The 26,621-nt window shown below is 34.6% G+C and overlaps 2 protein-coding genes across 6 annotated transcripts in view; both read right to left on the bottom strand.

Moving 5' to 3' along the window:
- prmt3 (protein arginine methyltransferase 3) overlaps nucleotides 1–12,113 on the bottom strand; it is a 118,346-nt gene extending 106,233 nt beyond the window's left edge. For 2 of the 4 annotated variants that reach the window (XM_009302968.5, XM_073906554.1), the window contains exons 1-8: nucleotides 11,973–12,113; nucleotides 11,702–11,816; nucleotides 9,219–9,301; nucleotides 9,089–9,138; nucleotides 8,291–8,396; nucleotides 5,530–5,662; nucleotides 3,145–3,289; nucleotides 611–676 (exon numbers count right to left, since the gene is read on the bottom strand). In XM_009302968.5, coding sequence (XP_009301243.1) covers nucleotides 611–676; nucleotides 3,145–3,289; nucleotides 5,530–5,662; nucleotides 8,291–8,396; nucleotides 9,089–9,138; nucleotides 9,219–9,301; nucleotides 11,702–11,805 — 687 coding nt within the window. In that variant the 5' untranslated portion in view covers nucleotides 11,806–11,816; nucleotides 11,973–12,113. 4 annotated transcript variants of the gene reach the window in all.
- Nucleotides 12,114–15,206: 3,093 nt separating this feature from the next.
- On the bottom strand, nucleotides 15,207–22,102 carry htatip2 (HIV-1 Tat interactive protein 2). Of its 2 annotated transcripts, NM_131681.2 has the most exons (6): nucleotides 21,879–22,102; nucleotides 21,063–21,246; nucleotides 19,736–19,843; nucleotides 18,259–18,396; nucleotides 18,092–18,153; nucleotides 15,208–15,697 (listed from the first exon to the last, which is right to left on the bottom strand). In NM_131681.2, the coding sequence occupies exons 2-6, from the start codon at nucleotides 21,243–21,245 to the stop codon at nucleotides 15,478–15,480; spliced, it is 711 nt and encodes a 236-aa protein (NP_571756.1). In that variant the 5' UTR covers nucleotide 21,246; nucleotides 21,879–22,102; the 3' UTR covers nucleotides 15,208–15,477. The 2 variants fall into 2 exon arrangements, 1 of the variants encoding a protein (NP_571756.1); NR_131978.1 differs by having other exon boundaries at nucleotides 15,207–15,697; nucleotides 19,736–21,246.
- Nucleotides 22,103–26,621: the final 4,519 nt, after the last annotated feature.

Below are 26,621 nucleotides of genomic sequence, written 5' to 3'. Positions count from 1 at the left end.
TTTACTTTTTTTGTATTCAAATACCCCAGTCATTCTAATTATTGCTCCATTCAAAAGCACTAGGCTTCAAGACAAACATTCACGCCTTGTTGTGGTACATGAAGTTTCAATAGCTCTTTGTGGAATTAAAAATTTTGCTATGGACAACTGAATTTATTCATTCGTTCGTTTATTTATTCATTTTTCTTCAGCTTTGTCTCTATTTCAGAGGTCGCCACAGCAAAATGAACCCCCAACTAACTATATGTTCACAGCGGATGCCCTTCCAGACCCAACCCAGTACTGGGAAACACCTGTACACACTTGTTCGCTCACACTTATACACTGATTTCATAAAGAACTAAATTAAATAATTGAAAAATAATTAAACAGTAATAAATAAATGAACATTTAATTTAAAAAATGGCAAGCAGAATTAATTTAAACTTAATAATATTAAATTATTCTATGGTGGAAGCAAAGAAAAATGTTGGTGTGGCCATTAGAAAATAAATCTTGATACTTTAGAAACCCTTTTTTTTAAATTAACACAGTCACTGCATTTATTGATATATTCAAGAACACTTTAAAATGTCCCCAAGTGAGTGGGCTTCAAGACCCCCATACACACCTTGTCCTTGAAGACATCCATGTTGCGGTACATGAAGTCTCGGTAGCTCTCAGTGCGCACCTTGTCCTGTCGGAAAACGAGACAAGCAAAGTCCTAAGTAATGACACGGTGTCACAATTCTGCTTTCCATTAAGAAGACAGAGCGCAGCCATCGCAGAGAAAGAGAGAAATCGCTGAACACCATCCAATCATTCAGAGCAAAAATTTAATTTTAACCGCTGATCTGCAGTTTAAGCTGACAGTCAAGGAGGACGCTGGAAATCAAATTAACAATTGTTAAGCAGCATGAAATCAAAATCGCCTTTTTTAACAGAGTCAAGATTGAATTAGAAAGCAATTCAAGAGATGTGTGACTGGTAATGATTTTTTTTTTTTTTTTTAAAGGGAGGAGGTTGATTTTGCTGGGAGTGGAGATGAAAAATTAAATGAAACTGACCCTGACACTTCTTGCTTTGCCAGCAGAAATTCAGCCAGAAATGGCTAATTAACCTGCCAATCAGACTAAGTACCACCCAGAAAACATAAATGATGCCGGAAGCTATTTACAATCTCGATGAGGAGTGTTACATTTATATTGGTTCAACTACCCCACCACCCCCACCGCACTTACTTCATTCATTCATTCATTCATTCATTCATTCATTCATTTTCTTTTCGGCTTAATCCTATTATTAATCAGGGGTTGCCACAGCGGAATGAACCACCAACTTATCTAGCATATGTTTTACGCAGTGGATACCCTTACAGCTCCAACTCATCACTGGAAAACACCCAGACACTCTCACATTCACACACATGTGGACAATTAAGCTTACCCAATTCACCTACAGCACATGAATTTGGACTGTGGGGGAAACGGGAGCACCTGGAGAAAACCCATGCAAACATGGGGAGAACATGCAAACTCCACATAGAAATGCCAACTGACCCAGCTGAGGCTCGAACCAGCAACCTTCTTGCTGTGAGGTGACAGCGCTATCCACTGCACCACCTACTGCACTTTGTTGTCAAATCAAATTAAATAATAGAATGAAAATAAATGTAAAAACAATTAAAGAAACACTCATTTATTTTATTGAAAGGTGACTTTTTTCATGCATGCTACCAATTTAAAAATTTGAATATTTAAGAAAACAACAACAAAAAAAGAGTTCAGATGCAAAAACCTCTATAAATGTCATCTGAAATGTTCTCAAAAATTTAAATTTTTCTGAGCCCCCTACGGTTATGTTTAGTTATTTCACTCTAAAGGCAACAAAAATAACTTATTCATCACTATAAAAGTTAAAAACTGAGCCTACACACTAATAAAAAAATTATATTTATATTATTTTACAAAAACTTGGAGTGAAAATATAATTCAATAAAAATTTTCATAAGCCTAAAAAACCTTTAATTAATTTTACTCAGGATAAATTAAAATTTTACACAAATTTTACATCTAAATTAATGTTAGGTAAAATATTAAACATTATTATAATAATTTGTTTTTTGTTTGCAATAGCTCATTCGAATTTAAATTTATTATCCTTACATTCCTAAAGATATAAGAATATAAAGAATATAAGATTCTTATATTCCATTCTGTTATTTTACTGAATAATTAACTGTTTATTAGTTATTGTATATGTTTAATAAAGATGCTTTGTTTGAATGCACCGAAATATATTTTTCATAACAACTACTGAGAAAAACATATTTTAAAAACTGTAAAAAAAAAAGTAAAGTAGTCCTATACTCTAATTTTCAAATAGAGTGTACTCTTCATAAGCTAGCAAAAAAATTATTTAGTAATAAAGGGAGATCAAAGACCATGATTTAAAAAATAAAATAAAAGCTACATTAAATAAATGTTGTTGTTTTTTTTACTGATAACAATATAAATCTGTAATATTTCAACATCAACAATCATCAATCAGCGTATTAAAATGATTCCTAAAACACCCAGTAGGACTTAACACACATTCACATCTGATCTTTTCAAATTCCATTAGCATTCCTGTAAGATTTAGTAATCCAAAGTTTTAAAACCTTAAACCTATTTAAGACTCCCTTTCCAATGCAGCATCTGATGAAAAAAGTTCCCTTAACTTCTCTTCCAAGTAAAACTGTGCGCTATTTAAAGAGTTAAAGATGGCACCATCTGACTCATGACAGTAAATGGCATTTCTATTTTACGGTGGACTGTAAACAGCGTCAGCGCTTGCGTTGCACCACACACCTCTCTCCTTCTCCTCTGCAGAGTTTCGACTCTGACGCAAACCAGCGTTTAATGGAAGTCGGAGGAGGCACCAATCACTAACCCTCTCTCCAGGATGTACTGCAGTAGGAGAGCTGATGATCCAAACCTCCTCACCTACTGCAGTCCAACAATGACATCTTCATCATAAATCTCAAAAAGTGCACTCTGCGTAAACAAACTAAAGAAATCTGCTGCATAGGGTGAACCGCTGCATCTCTCTTTCTTCTTTGCACAAAGTGTGCGCTGACTGTGACCTTCTGTTCAAATATGTGTTAGATGAGGACAGACCTACCTTCAGCATCTCCTCATGGATGCTGTAATGGCCATAAGAGCTAAAGTAGGCCTCGTCTTCATCTTCTCTCAACTCGGCGATGGCCCCAGAGCATGTAGGGCCATGACTTGTGTCTGCGTTCAGCACTAGACCTTGTGCCAACAATCTAGGGCAATGCAAACAACACACATTATATATATTAAGACAGAGTAAGGTTTGGTCAGTCCGCCAGCACACGTGCACCAGCATGTGAGCGCTCAGTCAAAATCTTAACCACTGCAGTGGAATTTTACCCCATCTCTAACTTCTACTGCACCGCCTCTTTTTTTGCACCTCTATCCATTTACAGAGGCTTTGAAACTGAACTCTATACTGCTCCCTGCTGGATTTACTTGCATATTACACTTCTGGATGTGTTGCATGGTGAGCCATTCTTTTAAATTAGTCAGGATGGCCAGTGTTAAGTGAGTTGCTACTGAAAACTAATTAATTGCATCATTATAATTGAATTTAAATTACTTTTCTAATTACTTTGTCTGAAAAGTTTGATTAAATACAAAAAAAAAATACACATATGTCTCAATACATTGACATTGGAATCTCTTAATTCTTTGAAGTTTTAGTCCCTTTCCAGGATATTTAAGTTTTGTTTTAAAAGAGAACAAAAATTACACTTAAATGTTTTTAAATTGTATCTGTAAATAAATACAAAATGGTTCAAATTAATGATGCCATATTTCATAAATACCATATTTTGACATTGTGTAGTAGTAATAAAGTTTAAATGTAATCTAGTTAGTATCAAAAATATCTGAATAACACTATATATTTTTTCAAGACACTTCTATGCAGCTTTAATGACATTTAAATGCCTAATTAGGTTAACTAGGGAGGTTAGGGTAATTAGGCAAGGTATTGTAAAACGATGGTTTGTTCTGTAGATTATTGAAAAAGCATATAGCTTAAAGGGGCTAATAATTTTGACCTTAAAATGTTTATAAAAATTTTTTTAAATGCTTTTATTTCAGCTAAAATAAAACAAATAAGACTTATTTGTTATAGAAAAAACATAAATCAGACATACTGTGAAAATTTCCTTGCTTTGTTAAAAATCATTAATTACTTACAATATTAATGCATAAAAAATTACATAATTACTTACACTTAAATACATAAATTTATAATGTACAATTATTCTGCATTTCTGAATTTAAACCTTAAATTGTCATACTATTCTGTCATAACTAATCTCTCAATAATCTTTTTCTTAAGCATATGCAATTTACTTGATACATGTTGAAAACTATTATTATCTTGCTAAATATATAAATATAACTCTTGAATTTACGTACAGTATTTAAGCAAGTACATTAAAAGTAACTGTATTATGAACTAAAAATAAAAATGTAATACCTTACTTTTTCAACTGAAAAAGTAATTTAATTATAGTAGTCATTGTAACTAATTACACCCAACACTGTTCATGAATGAAGATAACTTCACTTCGTTTGTTTGTTTGTTTTTGTTTAGTTACTTTCAAAATGCTTGCAGACTTGGACATTATATTATTGTTCAGTCAGATTAATTTATACAAGATGTAGATTAAAACTTTAGTGTAGATTTTAGTCTCTGAATACACTGTAGCTGTTATTGTGGCTTAAAAGGCAAATGAGCTGCTTTTCCCCGCCCACCGTTTCAACGTTTGTGTCTGCTAATCATTATGACTTACTTCAGATAAACAGCACAGTGACAGAGACAGACTCAGATGAAGCTGAAATACAGCTCATTAATCAAAAACACTGTGTATGTTTATTTAATGTATTTGTGGTGGAATTTATTCAAACATTTCTGAAATGATGAGTCTCGCACAAATAGGTATGGGACGATAACAGTTTTTAAGGTAAAAGTCAAGGTTTTAAAACACACTGACAAACTGAATCCCTTTAAGAGTAACACTGTGTCCTAAAAACATGCGGTGCAGCGAAAGGTAATAAAAGGTATCTTATCCATGTTAAAATTTGTTTTCGTCCTAAATATCTGCAACAGCAATGAAAAAAAAAAATTCTATTATAGAAATGCTTTTTATTTCTGCAACATCACGGCTGAACAAGTTACAAATTTTGTGCTTTATTTAGTGTTAAATGCTGCCAATGTGAGTTTAAATACCGTTTTACGTGAAATTTATTGCTATTCTACTGAAAGCAGCAGCAAATAGTTCACCTCACATCTTGAAAATTAGCCTATTGCTAACGTTAAAGTGCTTTAATATGTATTAATTTGAATAAAAGTCTTTCCCATTTCACTGGCAGTGCAGTGGCTGGTATTTAAATGTTTCTGTTATATCGAGTTTGTTACAGATGCATCACTTGTTGTTAGGACACAGTTTGAGGCTGATGTGGTACTGACTTGAGTTTATGCATATCCTGCATGGCGCGGGCCAGAGCTTCCTCTGCTCTCTGAACTCTGTCTTCAACATTCACCTGATCAGCAGCAGAAGAGCTCCCCATCCCACCTGAGGCTTCCCTCAACTCTTCCACATCTGACGAAATACAAGAAAGCAGCACAATTGAGTTTACAACAAGAAACACTGATTTTTACTCATACCATGTGGAGCCAAACACGATCACTCAAAGGTTTGGGTTCATTTAAATCAAGCATGATTAAAATAAAGATCAATAAATAGTTCTTAATTTAAGAAAACAACAGCATAGTTCGGACCTTAACCATCTTGATAAAGATGCAGAGGAACGATATCATTTGGATCACTTTTTAAAATTATTTGAAAGCCAGAATTCATTGCAGTGTAAAGGGTTTGCGTTATTTAAAGCTACAGACGACATTGTGGAGAATCTCTGCTTGAAGTTAAAAGGATAGTTCCCCCAAAAAATGAAAATTTTCTCATCATTTACTCTCCCTTCACTAGTTGCAAACCTTTGAGAGTATCTTTCCTCTGTTAGAAACCTGTAACCATCGACTTCCATAGTATTTGTTTTTCCTACTATGCAGGTCAATGGTTACAGGCTTTCAGCTACCTTCAAAATATCTTCTTTTGCATCCAACAGAAGAAAGAATCTCCTAAGGACTTGGAACCAATTGAGGTAGAGGAAATAATGAGTAAAAATCAAGCGGCAACCTCCCGCTCTCCCTCAGGAGGCCAATGCGGAAGTAACTGAAACTGCAATTCATTGAAATTCCGCTAGTCCTGGCTCCATAAAAGAGCAAATTTCAATTAAGCCCACAGTTAGAATGGCCAAATTTACAGCAGAAAAAAAGGTGTTTACAGCCTGGTACAAAGAACGATTTTGGTTCATAAAGCTATTATTACCCTTCATGACAACTGTGAGGGGGGTGAATTTTTTTATAACTCATCAGCTTCCTTTATATTAGGTTATATTAAGTTTGCATAATTAAGGGCGTGGCCACTTGAGTGACAGCTAGGTCTCGCTGTCGCCGTCACATCCCCTCAGCTGACTCCGGCAGAATAGCCACTGATTTCGGCATATTCATCATATTTTTGTTTTGTTTTACGTGGCTTTACACAGTCAGTTCCTTTTTGGGATTATTTCCTGCAATTATCAGATGATATGGAATGCTGTGTGCACCTAATTGTGCTCACAAACCATTCACGTGGCCTCCGTTTCCCATGTGAGTAAAGTTATATACTTATATACCATCCCTATAAACGTATGTTTTATTTAAGATCATTTATCATTTCTAACATTTTTTAGAGCTGTAATGCACTGCAGAGTCTGACAGATTGATTAGATGTTGACTGTAGAACAGTCATCTGAAGCGTTATCACACAGTGTTATGCTGGATTTCATAATTAGCTTTGCATTTACTAACACAGACTATATCTGAAGTGTTTGGAAGTAATTTGCGTTTTCCTCCATTAGAAAAACATCATAAGAACAATACTTAGTGGCTCAATGTATTCAGTGTGTCTGAGCCAGGTCCAAGCAAAATGCCAGCAGTGTCTTTAGCTTCGCTCACTCTCCGCCTCTTTGCCCTTGTTTGGTATACCGCTGTGAGTGCGATGACGTGCGAACAAAATGGCGACGGTTGGCCACGTCTACTTGTGGCTTCTTTTGCACACTTCAGAAACCTATGGGTGACGTCACGGATACTACGTCCATATATTTTACAGTCTATGGTAAAAATAGATTTTTTGGGTAAACTATACTTTTTAGCCTTCTTTCCAGTGGCGTAGCGGACAGGCCCCTCGACGCGGGGCCCCGCGTGTCACGATTTTCAATAATTGTAAATCCGGCAATCGCAATAATCAAACTTTTGGGAACAACTGTGGTCGGAACCAAAGTTCAGAGGTCTGTGTTCTCTGAACACCTCTCAAGCGGTGGACTACTTCAGTCTGATTGCTTGCCGCCGAACCGCGTTATAGCTCATACCATAAAGTTGACTTGATTTCAACTATCCTCGACGCTCACACAGGAGAAGACGCGCCGCGCTGTTTCTCGCCGCCGGCTCTCATTGGAAATAAATGACTTCTGGCTACTTTGACTCTCTCGCCGCTTTTGGTTTGTGATCGCTCCTCAGTTTGTGAAGGTTTCCCCGCGTTGTCGTTCCACCCCGCCTCCCTTACCCGCTCCTCAATTTGTGATCGCTTCCCCGTGTTGTCTCTCAAAAATATTACACATTTTTCTCTTTTTTAATAAATAAATAAATAAAGCAATAGGCTTTCAATGTCTAAAACAATGTTTTTTTTTATCTAACAAACCCAGATCTTTTTAACAGCAGACACAAAAATATAACAAAATGAAACTACCTACAGCAAAATTACACTTTTTGCCCAATTATATTGTTACATGACATTCATCTCATCACTTATCTTGATGAGATGAATCATCGATTGCTTATGTAGTTACTATTCTTTCATTATGAAGCACTGTATTTTCAATTTGAACCGGACTGCATGTCGACACTGCATGAAGTTTATTGACACTAAACAGTTTCAGTTATTCTTTTTAATACGTTTTATTCACAAAATGGATTCTTTATGATTATTATTATTATTTTTATTCCTTGAGGTTAACTTATAGGATGTTGGCTAATGGGATGCACATGGGTCAAATATGAAAATAGTTTTTCACAAATTAAAAAATAAGTGTACTTTTGTTCTTATAAAAGAGACAAAAATATATTCTCATACCGATCTGAAGTAGTGGGTCATCTTGTAATGCAGGTTTCATATATTCATCACCGTCCCATGGCAGTGGGCCATCTGAAGCCAGTAGCAAACTCTCAGCAGAGCATTTCTACAAAACAACATACAACTAAGTCAGGATTTAATTAATCTCAGAGCAATTCCATACATATGCCAAGCTTCTCATGAAAAGAAATTCAGTTTTAAACAAAATAATGACACCCTTTCTATGGATGTTGGCTTCAGCATGTATTTTACAGTACTGTAAAAATACTCAAAACTGCCTGTCAATGTTTTCAAGCAATTATATTTAATTTACCAAAGTCACACAAGTGCCAATTTCACATCTGTCACATTCATAACAAAGAGGTGTCACATTCAAAATCAAGCTTTTTCCTCATAAATGCAAAAATATTAAATGAAATCAAAATCAATGATTTTGGTTCTATAGAGAGCAACTCTTATCCTTTTGATTGCCATTATTTCTTTTGGGTTATGCAGTTTAATTCACAGAATTTCTACAAAGTATGTTGTGTACTGTAAACTCGCATAGTTTTGGTCACATCCATAATGTTTATTTTACTCATTTAAAATCTAAAAAAAAAGTTTACAGATTTATATTTTACTGATCCCATAACTCTGTGGTTAGTAGTTTTGGAAAATATAAACAGATGTTTCAATATGTTAACATTTACTTTATGTGAATTTATGTTTTGATTTTTTACAGCAAATGTCACATCCAAAACACTGCAATTGTTCCTCACCAACGTCCACTTTAAATGTATAATTTAAATAGATACTTACTGTTGTCCTAATGTAGTTTATCATTTTTATATAGCCATAATCATCGAGTTCTAAAAAGAAAAGAAAATTGATTTATACTTATAGGCATCCCTTAATGAAACACTAAGCAGTACTTGCTTTAAAAACTTACTGTGTTTTTGGACCAGATCTAGAATATCTACACCATGATCAGCCTTGCAGTGTTGGAAAGTCTCAGACACAGAGGTCAGATTCCTGTTCAAGTCACAAATGGATATTTAAGTACAGAAAAAAAAACATCAGATGAAATGTAGAACATTAGTTGTCAATTACTTGAATTGTACTCCAAAACACAAATTACGGAAATTCTTTCTACTTTTTCAAAAGGCAGATTTGGACCACAGATGTTACATAAGAAGGGATAGAGCTGCAGCTGGACGTTAACAAGAATTACTTGTATTATTACAACAATACAAGTACAAAGCAACAATTGCTGTTTTTAAAATTACAGATAATTAGGTTTAGGGTATAAATAAATTGATTTGAAAACTGTTGTACAAACTAAAGTCTTAGCTTTGCATCACAACTGAACATGAAAAATTTTAAACAAATGGCAGAATAGCTAGCTAATTAAATAAATAAATAATAACCGGATGAATGAATAAATCAAATCAGGGTTATTGTCATCAATTAAAAAATATTAACAATTAAAAAAATTATTCTTATAAACTAATCAAAAATAAGAAATGTACCTGGACCCAGATAAATGAAATAAAAATAAAGTTGCAGCAATATTACCAATTTGAGATTAAAAAATCTGGCATGAAAGCAAATGAAAGCTAAATAGATTAAAAACAAATAAAATATATGAACACTTGTTTATTATATATATATATATATATATATATATATATATATATATATATATATATATATATATATATATATATATATATTTAAACAAATGTCTTAAAAAGTATTCCTTAAAACTAAGCAAAAATAAAAAATCTACCAGTAGCCAGCCAAATTAAATAAAGTTAAAGTTGCAGCAATATTACCAATTTAAGATTAAAAAATAACTGGCATGAAAGCAAATCAAAGCTACATAGATTCAAAATAATAATACTAACATTTAATAATCGTAAAAAAAAAAATCTTAAAATTAATAATGACACAAAGGCAAAATGCAAAATATTACTTAAACATGTAATAGTTTAAAAACAATACTTCAATAACACTTATTCCAGTGTTTCTGCAGGATTCATCAAGTCCAATTTAAGCCTTTTTAAGACCATTAAGATTTAAATTTTAAGATTTTTTTCTTATAGCCCGGTATAATAATGAGGAAATGAATAATTGTTTTTAGTTTACCTTCCCTAATAAGGCAACTTAATGGGGAATGTGCAGTAAAATGTGTAACAGTTGTTGTGAATTGTATCTCTTTGCAAAAAAAAAAAAAAAAAAATCTTAATGTTTTATTGAGATTTATTTGGTTGTTGGATGGACGTCAGCCCGATTTAGTAGCTTTACTAGGAAAAAGCAAAATTAAGACTCGTTTAAAATGATTTAGGACACAACACTATACATCAGTGAATTTAAGACTTTTGATTTTTAAAATTTAAGACATTTTAAGACTTTTTAAGACCCAGCAGACACCCTGTATTCATTTGCAAATCATTGTAGCATACAAAAGTTATGGTTAGGTTTAGTTAGTGTTTGAATTTGTGCTTGTTTTTCTGTGGTTTACCCTCACTACATTGATTCAAAAACATTAAATTGAAATGATTGGGGTTTTTTTTTTCTCTTCAAGTTCATGCATTTAACATTTCACTAACAGTGGGTAAGGAAAATAAAACGTAAAAAAACAAATCAGTTATTTAGATTATTAGTTTTAACTCAAAAAGTTTAGAAACAACAAGGCCCACTTCCTATATCAATTCTTCCATATACACAAGTTTCTCATACTGAATAAATTGATCTGCACACATGATAACATACAGCAATCTATTTAAAAGTTGGTAACACTTTACAGTAAGGTACTGTATCAACTAAATGAACAAACATTGAACAATGCATTCATTATAGTATTTATCTTTAGTTAATGAAAACAAAGTTTCTCATTGTTAGTTCATGTTAACTAACAGTGCATTAACTAACGTTAACAAGCATGAATTTTGATTTTAATAATGAACTAGTAAATTGTAAAGTATATTTAATAAATGCTGTACAAATATTGTTCAACATTAGTTCATGTTTGTAAATACTAATGAAACCTTATTGTCAAGTAAGACCAAAAAGTTTGCCATCAATGGAGTTGATCACAATCCAAAAACTATTGAGGTAAAGTTGGTTTTATTGTGAAACTTTTGAAGTTGCCCATTTGTTCAGTAACATTTTGTGGTACCTAGTGGATGTGAAATGAATTCCAATGAATATTTTGTGAAATCGCATGCAAGTATGACTTCAAAACAACATTCGCACTATTTATATGACTGTGAGAAGTTGTTCTTTGATATTTGGTATTTGCAAACAATACTTTTCAAAACTGAGGTATGTGAATATAAATCCAACCTTACCTCAATCCAAAAACTCTGTGCCTAATAAGCAGTAAGTACTGTACTCCGATTCATTTCAGGAAGCATGATTGACTGTTACCTGTCGCAGAATAAACACTGTAGTGTTGTGTGTTCAGACACCTCCTCCATCGACTGCCACTGCTCCTCATCACTGTCCGACAGCTCAGGCACATCATCACACATCTTACAGTCATCTAAACGAGGAAAAAATAGACAAATGACACTCAATGCTTAATTAACACACCAATACCACTTAACCAAAGCATCTTCTAAAAACACGGCGACAAATTTAACGGTTATTAATAACTATGGCGGGAATTCGTGGAAATGACGTATTGAGGAAACGTTACTTTTTCTCAAAGCAACATCACGACTCTTCCTGTGGGGAAATTAAAACGGCATCATAGGTTATAGTAAATCCGTAAATATATTCCAAGCATTCACGTGTACCTGTGTACGCTGCCATGTTGTAGTCGCTTGAGGTGGAGACTGGAGTTTAGCTCATCCGGGTCATTTCTAGTTGAGGTACTTTCTGTTTGTGGCCAGGTGATGTCGCTGTTTCATTACTAATTAAGTTTAGAGCACAGCCATAACAGTACCATTCTGCCACATACTTGGGTTTCTTTTACTGTCGTCTACAAATAGGAAATCATTTATATTCTAGATATTACCCAGATTTACACTGGAAACACAATCTACTAGTTAAAAAGCACTCGTTATTTTTTCATATTAAATATCTTGTGTTTGAAATAGTTTTGTAGATGAGGGGGGAAATGTGTTTAATAACCTGAGAGAATTGATCTTCCTGTGACGTTTAAACCAAAGTGCATCATAAAAGTGGGTCATTCTTGTAGTGTTGAAATGAATATTGAGGTAATATTTTATCTTTTTATCTGTTTTGTAATACATTTGTAAACATTACAATAAATCAGGCCCATAGCCAGCCTGGTAAAGAGGTGGTTTTCTTTAAAAAATACCTTTTTGCAGACATAATTTTCTATTTATAATATTTATAATATCACCGCTGCTTTTGATACCAATAAACATTCAATATTACAGGATCGATAGGCCTCAATTGGAATCACTGATATTGCCCTCTGCTGGTTTACATCCTACTTAAGTGACAGAAAACAGTTTGTCCAGGTAAAGAACAGTCGCTCAGATGCAGTCTCAGTCACTCATGGTGCTCCTCAGGGATCTTTATTGGGTTTCTTTAATTTATTATTTGCATTTTACTTTTAGGTCATATATTTCCTTCTTATAGCATAAATTTTTATTTTTTATGCTGATGATACGCAAGTTTATTTGTCCCCCTCCTCCGATCCTACTAAATGTCTACGAGATATTAATATATGGATGACCAGTAACTTTTTAAAGTTAAATGGCAATAAAACTAAAGCCCATCTGGTTGGCTCTAAATCTGTTCTTTCCAAAGCTCAATCTTGTACTCTTTCTATCAATAATTCTCCAGTAAATTTTACAACTCATGCTAAAAGTCTTGGGGTAATACAAGATGGTATGCTTTCGTTTAATTCACATACTGTATTAGTAAAATCTCATAATCTACCTTTTTTCACTTACGTAACATTGCAAGACTTCGCCCTCCACTATCAACAAAGTACTGAACAACACATGAGAGAAAGATGTCTTCTTACTCAGTTACTTCTGTTAAAAATATTTTATTAAGCTTAATCTAAGTTTATAAAGCAAATTAGTGCAGGTTGGGTAAATATATAGTTATTATAGCATGGAAATATATAGTTATTATATAGCATGGAAAAAAAAACGATTACTTAGAAATTCTCAGTTTTTCTGACAACTGGCTCAAAATGAACAAAACACAATACCAATGTCTTAACTTTAAAAGAGTTAAAATAGACAACACGGTGGCTCAGTGGTTAGCACTGTCGCCTCACAGCAAGAAGGTCGCTGATTCGAGTCTTGGCTGGGTCAGTTGGCATTTCTTTGTGGAGTTTGCATGGTCTCCCCGTGTTGGCGTGGGTTTCCTCCAGGTGCTCCGGTTTCCCAAAGTCCAAAAACATGCGCTATAGGTGAATTGAATAAACTAAACTGGCTGTAGTGTATGTGAAAGAGTGTATGGGTGTTTCCCAGTGCTGGGTTGCATCTGGAAGGGCATTCGCTGTGTAAAACATATGCGAAATGAGTTGGCGGTTCATTCGGCTGTGGTGACCCCTGTTGAATAAAAGGAACTAAGACAAATGAAAACTGAATGGGTTAAGAAACCAAAAAATTGTAGAACAATATTTCCTAGCCTTTGTTTGTTTAAAGGGGACCTTTTATGCCTCTTGTTACAAGATGTAAAATAAGCTTCCAATGTCCGTAAAGTGTGTTTGTGAACTTTTAGCTCAAAATACAACACAAATAAATACATTTTGAAACTGCCCCTTTTAAGCTTTGATTTTCCTTTGTGCTGTTTTGGTGACCGTTTCTTTAAATTCAAATGAGATTGTGCTTTTAAAAAGAGGGTGGAGCTATAAACACCTGTGTCAGCATAGTAGCAGATTCAAAACTCTAGCAGCAGCTGCTTCTCACTTAGGGCTTTATATGCTAATGAGGGAGAGATCCTCACTAATGGACAGCTGCTTTACCCCTCTGATGACATGTAGAACAGGAGAATGTTTCTGCAGACTGTATGAAGTATGATTATAAAAAAAAAAACATTTTTTCAATAGAGGTCAGCTATATACACACACTGCTGCCACACAACTATGTTTAAACCCCTTATAAAAGTGATTTTTGCATAATAGGTCCCCTTTAACTTCATATTTTGTAAACAGCTGTCATATTTCCTTGCCAAGGGTAATTGTTTCAATTACAATTTTTATTTTTACTTATATCTTTAGATAATATACAGTTGAAGTCAGAATTATTAGCCCCCCTGAGTTATTAGACTGCTTATTTATTTTTTCCCCAATTTCTGTTTAATGGAGAGAAGATTTTTTTCAACACATTTCTAAACATAATATTTTTAATAACTCTTCTCTAATAACTGATTTATTTTATCTTTGTCATGATGACAGTAAATAATATTTGACTAGATATTTTTCAAGACACATCTATACAGCTTAAAGTGACATTTAAAGGCTTAACTAGGTTAATTAGGTTAACTAGACAGGTTAGGGTAATTAGGCAAGTTATTGTATAACGATTGTTTGTTCTGAAGATTATCGAGAAAAAACATAGCTTAAAGGGGCTAATACTTTTGATCTTAAAATGGTGTTTAAAAAAATTTAAAACTGCTTTTATTCTAGCCGAAACAAAACAAATAAGACTTTCTCCAGAAGAAAAAATATTATCAGACATACTGTGAAAATTTCCTTGCTCTGTTAAACATCATTTGGAAAATATTTTAAAAAGGAGAAAAAAATTCGAAGAGGGCTAATAATTCTGACTTCAACTGTATGTAATTATATTTATTGTAATAATTTTTTTTTCTATTTTTTCTAAAAAAAAATTATTTTGTATCAATACAACTCTGATTCTCTGTATCTGCTATACATGTAGTTGAATAGACAGTAAAGCTGACTTTGACTTTTAAATAGCACATTGCATAAAGTTATGACTCAATATTAAGATTTGTTTATTTTTATGAACGAGTTTACAATTAAATAACAAAAAAGGCAGAAGAATACAAAGCGAATTATATTAAAACACAGCACACGTCACCCGTATTTATAGTGCAAATGAGTATTTTTAAAAGCTTTTTAAAAAAACAGTTTATATGATAATAACTCAAAATGTCAGTAAAACAACATTTGGCTTGCTTTGCTTAAAACAAAAAACTGCATCATGCTAGAATTGCACTTATATTTAAACAAGCCACAATCACAAGTCTTATTTCTTTTCTCCAACTTTCCCGAGAGTGTGTATGGCTTTGTTTTCGAGAATTTCCACTTTCTGCTCTCCATCTTTTAGTGTGTTGACAGCCATTGCTCTGACCACAGATGTAATAGGAATAGACATTGCCGTGGGGAAGACAGTGGAGAAAGCACCAAAGAACTTTCTGGCCATCCACTCTGAAGGCCGGCTCTCCTGTCTGTCCACTAACAGCACCCTAGAAATAAACAAACACATATAAACTAGAGATCAAATGATGTAGGGCTGGGCAAAAAAATCAATACAGATAGTTATCCTAATTTAATGTTCCCCCGATAAAAGTATAATGCATGTCTGATGAAGGTCAATGCGTATACCTTAAATTAGGGGTCACCAATCTCGGTCCTGGAGGGCTGGTGTCAGGGTTTAGCTCCAACTTGCCTCAACACACCTGCCTGGATGATTCAAGTATACCTAGTAAGACCTTGATTAGCTTGTTCAGGTGTGTTTGACTCCAGGGTTGGAGCTAAAATCTGCAGGACACCGGCCCTCCAGGAACAAGTTTGGTGACCACTGCTTTAAATGGTAATGGCACTACCGGATTGTGCCACAAAGATTGTTTATCTGTTTCAGCTTAGTCCCTTTATTAATGTGGGGTCGACACAGCGGAAGGAACCGCCAATTTATACAGCATATGTTTTACGCAGCGGATGCCCTTCCAGCTGCAACCCATCACTGGGAAACACCCATACACACTCATACACAGAGCTTACCCATTTCACCTGTACCGCATGTCTTTGGACTGTGGGGGAAACCAGAGCACCCAGAAAAACCCACACAAATGCGGGGAGAACATGCAAACTCCACACAGAAATGCCAACTGACCCAGCCGAGGCTCGAACCAGCGACCTTCTTGCTGTAAGAGGACAACACTACCTACTGCACCATCACATTCTTTTTTTATTTGTTTGTTTATCTAACAGAGACTATACACCAGGCATTGTCACAGAGAACTGATGAAGTGTACTGTACATAGCATAAAGCTAATTTGCAGTTTTCATCCCTGGATTTATGCGGTTTCATTACACAAAACCAATGCAACTATTAAAAAAGAACATGCACAATCATCACAAGAAACAAAACCAGTACAGATGAACATGTAAATGACTCGTTCCAGAATTGCGAGGTCATTCCAAGCATTTTCCAATTATTTGTCCTTGAATTGGATTGATACACAGCAAATGTGTGATTTACAATACGGGCCGCAGCTGAAGAATGGGATTTCTTACTGGTTTGACATTCATGATCATAGGTCTAGCATCAAAGACTGCTGTGCGTGACATCTTGTGTTTACCAAGCTGCTTGGTCGGCCCTTGGGAATGGCGAATGGGAGTAAAAAATGGATTGTGATCTAAATGTGGAATATAATAAATGACAATGTTTTATTTGAATACAATTTAAGTTTTTATATTTACTGAACAAATTTATATCATCATCAAATCATTAAAGTCAGAGAACTAAATTTGTTTCAGGATTTGATTTGATGCAGGATCCAAGAGATTAATTTCCATGTTAAGATATTTTGTTAGGCCGTACTCACACTAGGTACAGTTGCCTCGAACCGGGCCAAAGCACGCTTGTCCCCCCTCCTGTCTCTCCCGACGGCCCGCGCTCACACCACAAATGGGCCTCGGCACGCTTACGTCATCGCTGCTGCGCTGTTCAGTAAAAAGCGTTCTCTCTCAGCAGCACAGTGGAGATTTCTCTAGTTATATAGTTTCAGTCGTTTGATATGCCGTCAAATATTTCGCCAAACATTCCTTAGGGATGCGGGGACACGCAGCAGATATATCGCCGAACAGATCCGCCACTCTTGGCGCTCATAAACAATCATAAAGCTCTCGTGCTGCAGGAATGAGGAGGTCTGCTGAAGGCGCGCAGCTGTCGTGCAGTGAGGGGTTTGCGTCTTTAATAAACTACGGCAGTTTGCGTTCACTGAACAGTAAGAATGATTAATAAATCCATATGAAACAGCCCCTTAAAAGTCACGTCTCGCTTTCAGTTTCGGGCTTTGGCGCGTTTTGCACTCACACACAAGCGTACCGCGCCAAAGCCCAAGTGATCCGTGCTCAGGCACACCTCTTCCAACCGGGCCAGGGCCGGCCAAGTGAACCGTGCTTGAGCCCGATTCAGGGCACTCACACTTCTCAAACGATCCGGGAAACGGGCCTGGGCACGGTACGGATGGCATAGTGTGAGTAGGCCCTTAAAGACACGTTTACTAGACATAAGATTTAAATACTTATAATATTTAAAATAATGCACCCCAAATTTGTGAATGTAAATGCTCTATTTATATCTAGTTAATGTGTTAGTCATGTTTAGAAAATTGAGGAATGATTAATGGTCTAGTCTCTGCAGTTTACACTAAGAAGCTAAAATCTGCCTTAAACTCGAAAGAAACAGAGATTTGACATTTACCATAATAATTATTGTGATTTGATAATATGAACACATTTTTTTAGCTAAATCACTCAATCCTAATATAAACTAAACATGCAGACATGCATAACAGACACAAATATGTCCTCAGGTTTACAGTAATCAAAGAACCAAAAGCAGAGGGACTCACGCAGGTCGATAGACGGATAACCGCTCAAACCCAAGCTCTTCAATTTCTGCTTCAACCTGTCCCTGTAAATACACCAATGCTTCTGTTTTATTCAAACATCAATTTGAGCCAAATATAAAATCTTAAACAAACAGGCCGAACATGTGTTGAACATGCTGTTGCAATACCTTTGTTTTCAGGTAGAGAAAGCTGCTGGTTTTATCTGCACCTTTGGAAGATTCGAGATGGAAATGTGAGCAACCTCCTGCTTTGGCAAGCTCTGCAGACTTGAGTACGTAGTCATGATCCACACGCACAAATCCTTCCTGTGGTGCAGTTTATCAACATGTTTAACATGCAATTACCACAAGATAGAATTATGAAATGTGGATTTGCATGAAGGTTTCTCTATAAACACATACATTTCTTAAAAAACAGATTGTTTTTCTTGTGTTGTGCATTTAGATTTAGATTTTAATTTAATTAAATGAACTATATTCTTTTTAACAGAGAGAAGATGATGAGGACAGTAAATAATGTTTTACTAGATATTTTATTCAAGACACTTCTATACAGCTTAAAGTGACATTTAAAGGCTTAACTAGGTTAATTAGGTTACCTAGGCAGGATATGGTAGTTACAAGTTATTGTATAATGATGGTTTGTTCTGTAGACTATCAAAAACAATTAGCTTAAGGGGCTAATAATTTTGACCTTAAAATGGCTTTTAAAAAATTAAAAACTGCTTTTATTCTAGCCAAAATAAAATAAAAAAACTATTATATATACAGTTAAAGTCAGAATTATTGAGACGATGCTCACTGCAGAGCCATTTGAGCAGAGTTGAGCTCCAGCGAGGGGGAGCATGAGCTCTCGCTCCTCCTCCTATAAGCTGTTTTAATGCATACACCAACCCCACCCCTAACCCTACCCCCAGTGACATCACTCGTAGAAGAAGGGCAAGAAAGGAGGAGCGGAAGTTGAAGCGCCCCCTCGCTGGAGCTCAGCTCTGCCCAAATGGCTCTGCAGTGAGCACCATTTGGAATTATTAGCCCCCTTCGATTTATTTTCCTCTTTTTTAAATATTTTCCAAATGGTGTTTAACAGAGCAAGGAAATTTTCACGGTATGTCTGATAATATTTTTTCTTCTGGAGAAAGTCTTATTTGTTTTATTTCGGCTAAAATAAAAGCAGTTTTTAATTTTTAAAAAAACAATTTAAGGTCAAAATTATTAGCCCCTTTAAGCTATATTTTTTCTTGATAATCTACAGAACAAGCCACTGTTATAAAATAACTTGCCTAATTCCCCTAACCTGCCTAGTTCACCTTATTAACCTAGTTAAGCCTTTAAATGTCACTTTAAGCTGCATAGAAGTGTCTTGAAAAATATCTAGTCAAATATTATTTACAGTCATCGTGGTAAAGATAAAATAAATCAGTTATTAGAAATGAGTTATTAAAATTATTATTTTTAGAAATGTGTTGAAAAAATCTGCTCTCCGTTAAACAGAAATTGAGAAAAAAAATAAACAAGCGGTCTAATAATTTAGGGGGGCTAATATATATATATAAACTCATTTCATTTCATGCATTATTTATTAAGGTTCAGATGGGAAATTCTGCATGGATTTTTGGTCCACAAAAAGATAATATCTGAAGCGTACAGCTCCTGCTTTGGCTCTGGTTGTTCCTAGGCAGCAGTATCCAACATCATGGCCCTGAAACGCCTCTGCATACTCATCCAGCTTCTCAAAATCAACCACCTTTTGAACCTGGGAACAATAAAGGCAAATGATGAATCACTGATAAATCAACACTAAATCGTTGATAACATTTTGCACTGTGCATACAGCATTTCATTGCCTTGTTTTTTTTATAAACAGGTTTTTATATAAACTATTCTGCAGGTTTCATCAACTTAAATTTAAGACCTTTTAAAATCATTAAGAATGAAATTTTAGACTTATAGCATTAAACACTAAATATTTTTTTCTAATGGCCTGGTATTATTATGAGGAATCAGGTAATTGTTTTTAGTTTTTCTTTCCCTCATTAGGGAATTTAGTTTGGAGATTTTGCTGTAGAGATGTCTAACAGTTGTTGTGAATCTCTTTGTGATAATAAAAACTTTCATTTATATAAACAAACAAAAAAGGTTTTATTGTGATGCATTGTTGGTAATTGGATGGATGTCGGCCCGATTGAGTAACTTTATTTGGAAAAAGCAAAATTAAGACCCATTTAAAATTATTTAAGACCTACAGCCCAATATTTCTGTGAATCTAAGACTTTTTAAGGCCTAGAATGTAGTTTTGGAAATTTAAGAGATTTTAAGACTTAAGACCCAGCAGACACCCTGTATATAGACTTTTTGGAATAAAAATTACAAAAAAGATTGCATTATAAATTAATTTATAAACCCATTTAAACATTACCAATGTTTTCACTTGAAAAGAGTTTAGAAATCAACATTAAGTGGAAAAACCAAGGCAATCTCACAGCAATTCGTAATTTTTAGTGGCTATTTCAAATAAATTTGCACAAACTAATTCATACAATTTAGTACGATTTGCTCATCCCCCACTGAAGATTGGGTTTAGGGGCGGAGTTGAGTGCCACACCTCCTTTTAAAAATTGTACAATTTCATTTCATCACGAATTCGTACTAATTAGCCACTAAACTATCAAACATAAAATATTTACGTTTTCTCATGAGATCAGGCTGGAAATAACCCAGATTTTTCTCACAAATAAAAGTTTCCAAAATTGAAAACGTAAAAAAAAAATGTTTATCTAGCAATCAATCCTCTGGATTTACTGTATTTATTAGGTATGGGTTAAAATGTTAACATTTGTTATTGACAAATTTGTTAATTATTTTATTTTTATTTATTTGTTTTTATTTTTTTGTAGGGATAAGCAACGTTTTTGCGGAGGTTTTCTTTTTATTTGGATCACATAGACATAATATTTTGAAACTTGATTCATAACCAGATTTTCATAGGCTTTGTCCTCAAAGGTTAACTGCCTTCGTCCAATGAGAGTGATCCTGGAGAAGATGTTTCTCTCCACTAGTTCTTTTAGCAAAGCTTTTCCAGTTTCACCAGAGCCACCGAGAATGAAGCATGTTTTGTTCTTCTGCCGGTAATTCTCTTCCATTGCATTCAGATCCATTCTGTAATGAAAATAAAAAGTGTACACAACCGTTTGAATCTGGCAATATCAGCATGACACTGCAGAATTTGCACGGACAGGAATACTAGAATAAGTAGGTATGCTAGACATAGTTCACTTAAAAAATACAATTTGGTCATCATTTACTTTGTTACAAATGTCTAAACATCTTTGTCTTGTATATGACTGTAAAAATTGTAACTGACATTCACAGTTGAGAAAAGCATCATGTATCACGTGATAACGTAGGGTGTTGTTCAAGTACACCTGAATGAACCTGACATTATCTTTATTGACCGAATAAATTAAAGGTAAATACAGATTGTGCAGATGGTTAAGCCATCGCCCACTGGGAGCTTATTTCATGCACGCAATTTTATTTTTATTTTCTTATTTCTTATTATTTTTGATTTTTTTAATACATATTATCTGCACTGTTGCATATTCTGTATCTGAATGTTACTGAATGCAATAAAGAGAAACATATGTCTATCTATATGTAGGTGTCATGAGAGACACTGATATATTGGCAATATAATCACGAGCACAAACACTACAAACCAAAAAATATAGTTCCATAACTGCGCATTTGGATGTACAGTAACGTTAACGTGAACGTAATGAGCACCTCACCTTGGTATCTCGTAAGTCTCTGAATTCTCCAGGTAATAGAAAACAGCGGCGAGCACCACTACAAAAACAGTGAAGAAGCCTAGAGTTTTTTCACAGGTGCCCTGAAATACATTCAGTCCAAACTAGATAAACACAGGACTTTGGTTTTTGATCTGCAGCTTCTTCCTGTTACAATCTAGCTTCGGACGGCGCGTGCGCAGAACGCGTCCAGAGCATGAAGCGAGCGCGGCAGCTGTTTTGGAAACGCTAAAAACACGACTGGTTGTATGGCAAGCCATTTTAACATTCAATTCATAACTATAGATATATAGTATACAAACTTCATGTAACTTTTTTTCATTATTTTTTCTTAGGCTACTAATACTACTTTAATAATTTTTTTCGTAGGCTACTAATACTACTTTACTATTACTAGTTTATTTCTTTATTTATTAGACTACTAGTGGTAGTTATTTTATTAGGGCTAGACAATTGGACGTAATTAATGTGTATTTATATTATTGATTTGTTTGTGATTAGTTAGTCTATTATTCTATTGTTTCTAGTAGCTTAATACATTTCATTTATTTATTTATTTATTTATCGCCATTGACTTGAACTTTGAGATATTGACAAGGCAGGCTAGTAAATACTAGTAGATTAGTATACTTGTCTGGATATTACATTTAAAAGTAGCTTCTAAAATGGTATTGGTACCACAATAATAAGCACTAGTAAGTAAAAGTTTTGTTTTTTTTTTAATGAAAAATGCTAGTGCTAGTGTTTAAAAAGAAGCATGAAAATAGAAACTTGTATACAAAATCTGGTGACTTTCTATATGTATTATTTATTTATTATACAATATTTAGCTTTAAACTGCTATTAATGACAAAATAAATGTGTTAATAAATGAAATGCTATAAATGTCACTGTTTGTATGTTACATTTTCAACATCAGATATAGACAGAGGATAGGGACCAATATCCCATAATGCAATTTATAAAAATTAATAGAAAACATTTTAATCACAAAACATAGAAACTGTTAATTAAACAATATTTTTCAGCATATATTTCCGCTTAGATAAAACAGATCTTACAAGAATCTAGAGTTAGAGTTAGTTAATAAATAGATGGTTCACCAAATAGTTCACACTCTGTCGTCATTTACTTTCCCTTTACTAGTGTGAAACCTGTTTGTCTTCTGTTGCACAAAAAAAGAAGATATTTAGAAGAAAGCTGGGAACTTATGGGTGTTACAGTAGATATTTGTGTTCGACGGGAAAAAAAACAAAAAAACTCAAAGGTTTGGAGTAACTTGAGGGTGAGTAAATAGTGAGTAAATTTAACGTTTAGGGAAACTATCCCTTTAAATGTTGGCTACATAAAGCTCCACTTTGTTGCTAAATAAAAACTAAATTAACAGCAGGGTCCAAGAAGGTGGATGGCACCTGTTTATTTATTTATAATTGTGGAAAAACTGTCAAATGTGTTTAATTTATCTCAAAATTTCATATTTCACATCTCAATTTTTGACAATCTGTCTCAATCTTTTGCGTATAAAGAAATAGCCATATAAATTTCACTGGCAGCAAACACTTAAAATGTTCTATCACTGGCCTGGATTAAAGTTAGCATTTAACAGTTGTGATAGTATTTTCTTATTTTTTATTTTGTGACATATTTAAGTGAATGTTGAAAAATGTAGGGCAGGGTTTAATTTAGTTAGGATATGATTGGATGACTTGTTTGCAACTGCTAAATCACATTTGAGTGACAGGTTGATCACACCCTTAAGTATGAGTTAGTCGAGGTTGATTTCTTGGTGGCTTTAACCCATCTCGTTGCGGCCTACTGCAAAATATGGCATAAAAAATCAAGAAAAAAAAGTCGTCCGTGTAATGATCAAATCCCAGCAGTAGGTGTCAGTATATGGCCAAAATTTCTCTCTTTTCTCTCTGGTTTGTTCGGGGACCTGAATGTAAAATATGAATGTGTGTGTCTGTGTCAATACAGTACATACAGTTGAAGTCAGATTTATTAGTCCCCCTGAATTATTAGCCCCCTGTTTAACCAATTTCGGTTTAACGGAGAGTATATTTTTTAAACACATTTCTAAACATAATAGTTTTAATTGCTCACTATTAATAACTGATTTATTTTATCTTTGCCATGATAAAAGTGAATAATATTTGATTGAATATTTTTCAAGACACTTCTATACAGCTCAAAGTGACATTTAAAGGCTTAACTAGGGTAACTAGGCAGGTTAGGGTAATTACTATTGTATAACGATGGTTTGTTCTGTAGACTATCAAAAAATATATAGCTTAAAGGGGCTAATAATTTTGAACTTAAAATGTTTTTAAAAAAATTAAAAACTGCTTTTATTCTAGCCTAAATAAAAACAAATAAGACTTTCTCTAGAAAAAAAAAAATTATCAGACATACTGTGAAAATTTCCTTGCTCTTTTAAACACCATTTGGGACATATAAAAAAAAAGAAAAAGATCATTCAAAGGGGGGCTAATAAATCTGACTTCAACTGTATATTTTCTGGAATGTTTAGTAATGCTTACGGACAAATTTCAACAACAATTATCACTTACACAGCAAACAAATATCACTTACAATGTCACTAACGGAAAAGGTCTTCAAGTGGAGTGCACTAATACATGCATGTCAAAAGCGCATCATTTAACATATCAAAATTGTGAATGAATGTGTTTTGCTCTTTAGCCAATGAGGCCACACCATATGCTCCGATCCTTTAAAGCAGGTTTTATTGTCTGTGCACAAGACTCCAACTGTTTAAATTCCAGCTCTGTTCAAACGTTTGTTGGCCGCTGGTATGAATAGACCCATATGTTAGCTGACAATCCTGCTCTTTCAGATGTTACTGAACAAATGTAGTGGAGATTTATAGAAGGGTCATGTTGGCTATGGCTATCAGCTTTCATTATTGCTTCTTTAAAATCATTATGAATAAAGCTCTCCCTTACAGACACAATAATGCTTTTTTGCATGAACTCAATTTGAATTCTTGATATCATGCATTTTACTCATTATTAAAACACATAGTACATCACAAAATTTATATAAAAATTTTAAAATACAGACACCTGCTTTAACATCAGTTTTTAACAGAAACCCAAACAAAATACCATTTGGCACCAGTTTATCAAATCTAAACAAATATATTAAGCAATTGTATTTTGTTTAGATTTATTAATACACAAACAAATGTCAAAAAATCATTAATAGTTGACAGCACATCTTATAAGTGTTTCCTGATTATTTAAGGTTACAAATTGCATGATGTGGCCTTGAGCAGTGCTGTCAACTTTTGATGCAGAACATTATGCTGATTTCGCAAATTATATTTATTTTTGCAGTTTAACAATGTGACATTTATTTGAGAAATATCACATGAATAGCAATGTGATATGTCTGTATATCGGCACTGGCAGGAGGTGTGCATTGGCTTGAGGTCGCAGGCCGAGTGCCTTAGTGTCCTACCATTGACAATACACAGCCATATTGCACTGTGTCACCGACTCGGTCCCAGCAACTGCCCTCGCTGGCCAGCAGAGGCCACCATCTCCAGACTTTTAGCATTACGTCATATATCTACACTGATTGCGCATACACCTGATTGGAATCTGGCTAATGACCCACGTACCTCTTATAAGCCGCACTCAAACACTCGTGCAGTGCGAAGTCTTGTTTAGCCCCGGCCAGCATTTCTGAGCGTTATCTCCAGCCTGATCTCCTGTGCACGACTCCAGCCTGTCTCTTACTCTGCTTCGCCTTCTGCCTGCCCACGACCCAAGCTTGTTACACGGACCCTGACTCTCTCTCTGCCTGCCCACGAACCACGCCTGTTATACGGACTCTCATCCTCGCTTCCTACCCTTGACCCAAGCCTGCTTAACGGATCCTGATTCTCGCTCTCTCCCTTCTACTCATGCCTGGTAACTCACTCTGTGTCTGTTCATCATCAGTCCTGATACCCATACTACTACTGTGGATGTGTGTGTGCACTCCGGTGCATATTGTGTGTTTGAGTGAAGTTGTGATTAATAAATACTGCATAATGGATCCCTCCGTGTCAGTCTCCTCGTTACACACTGCTACTCGTGTGATATTGCGTTTGTACAACAGTTCAACAGCATAATTGTGTTTAAAAAAGAAAATCTAACTTTTTCGGTTTCAAAACACCGCTTCAAAAACACTTTTGTACAAGGAACTACTTTCTTCCGTCCACTCATTCACATCTGCAGTTGACTGTCAGAACTAGTCTAGTACTTGACTGATTCTCTAGCGTAATGTCTAAAGTGATGACAAAACAGGTAATTTTTGCTCACATTTTAAGATTATAAGGCTGAACGTCATGAAATGCCATCAGTCTGCAGAGATTTTCCAGTATTACTCTATTGCAATTGGGAGATCACAATAATTAACCCCGAAACCAAACCAAAGCAAATACTATAAAGAGAGAGAGAGAGGGAGAGAGAGAACTTATGTTGAGAAAACAGAGTTTTTCCTCTCTCTAAAGACTTATTATGCGGTCTCAGTAGCTATCTTGTGGCGGAACGTCAACCGTCACTTTCTTTGGTCTGCTCAGACAGGCTGATCATGGCTAATGCACTGACTGAATCTCTGAAGTTAAACATATTTTAAAATAGGTAGTATCCTTACAAATAAACTGCATAGCAATCTAAATAACTACATTCTCGACTAAAAAAGCCTCAAAAGTTCATT

This window comes from Danio rerio, chromosome 7 (assembly GCF_049306965.1).
Source record: "Danio rerio strain Tuebingen ecotype United States chromosome 7, GRCz12tu, whole genome shotgun sequence".
Classification (NCBI taxonomy): domain Eukaryota; kingdom Metazoa; phylum Chordata; class Actinopteri; order Cypriniformes; family Danionidae; genus Danio; species Danio rerio.
The sequence above is the reverse complement of the archived record's forward strand: the minus strand, read 5'-3'. Positions and strand labels throughout refer to the sequence as shown.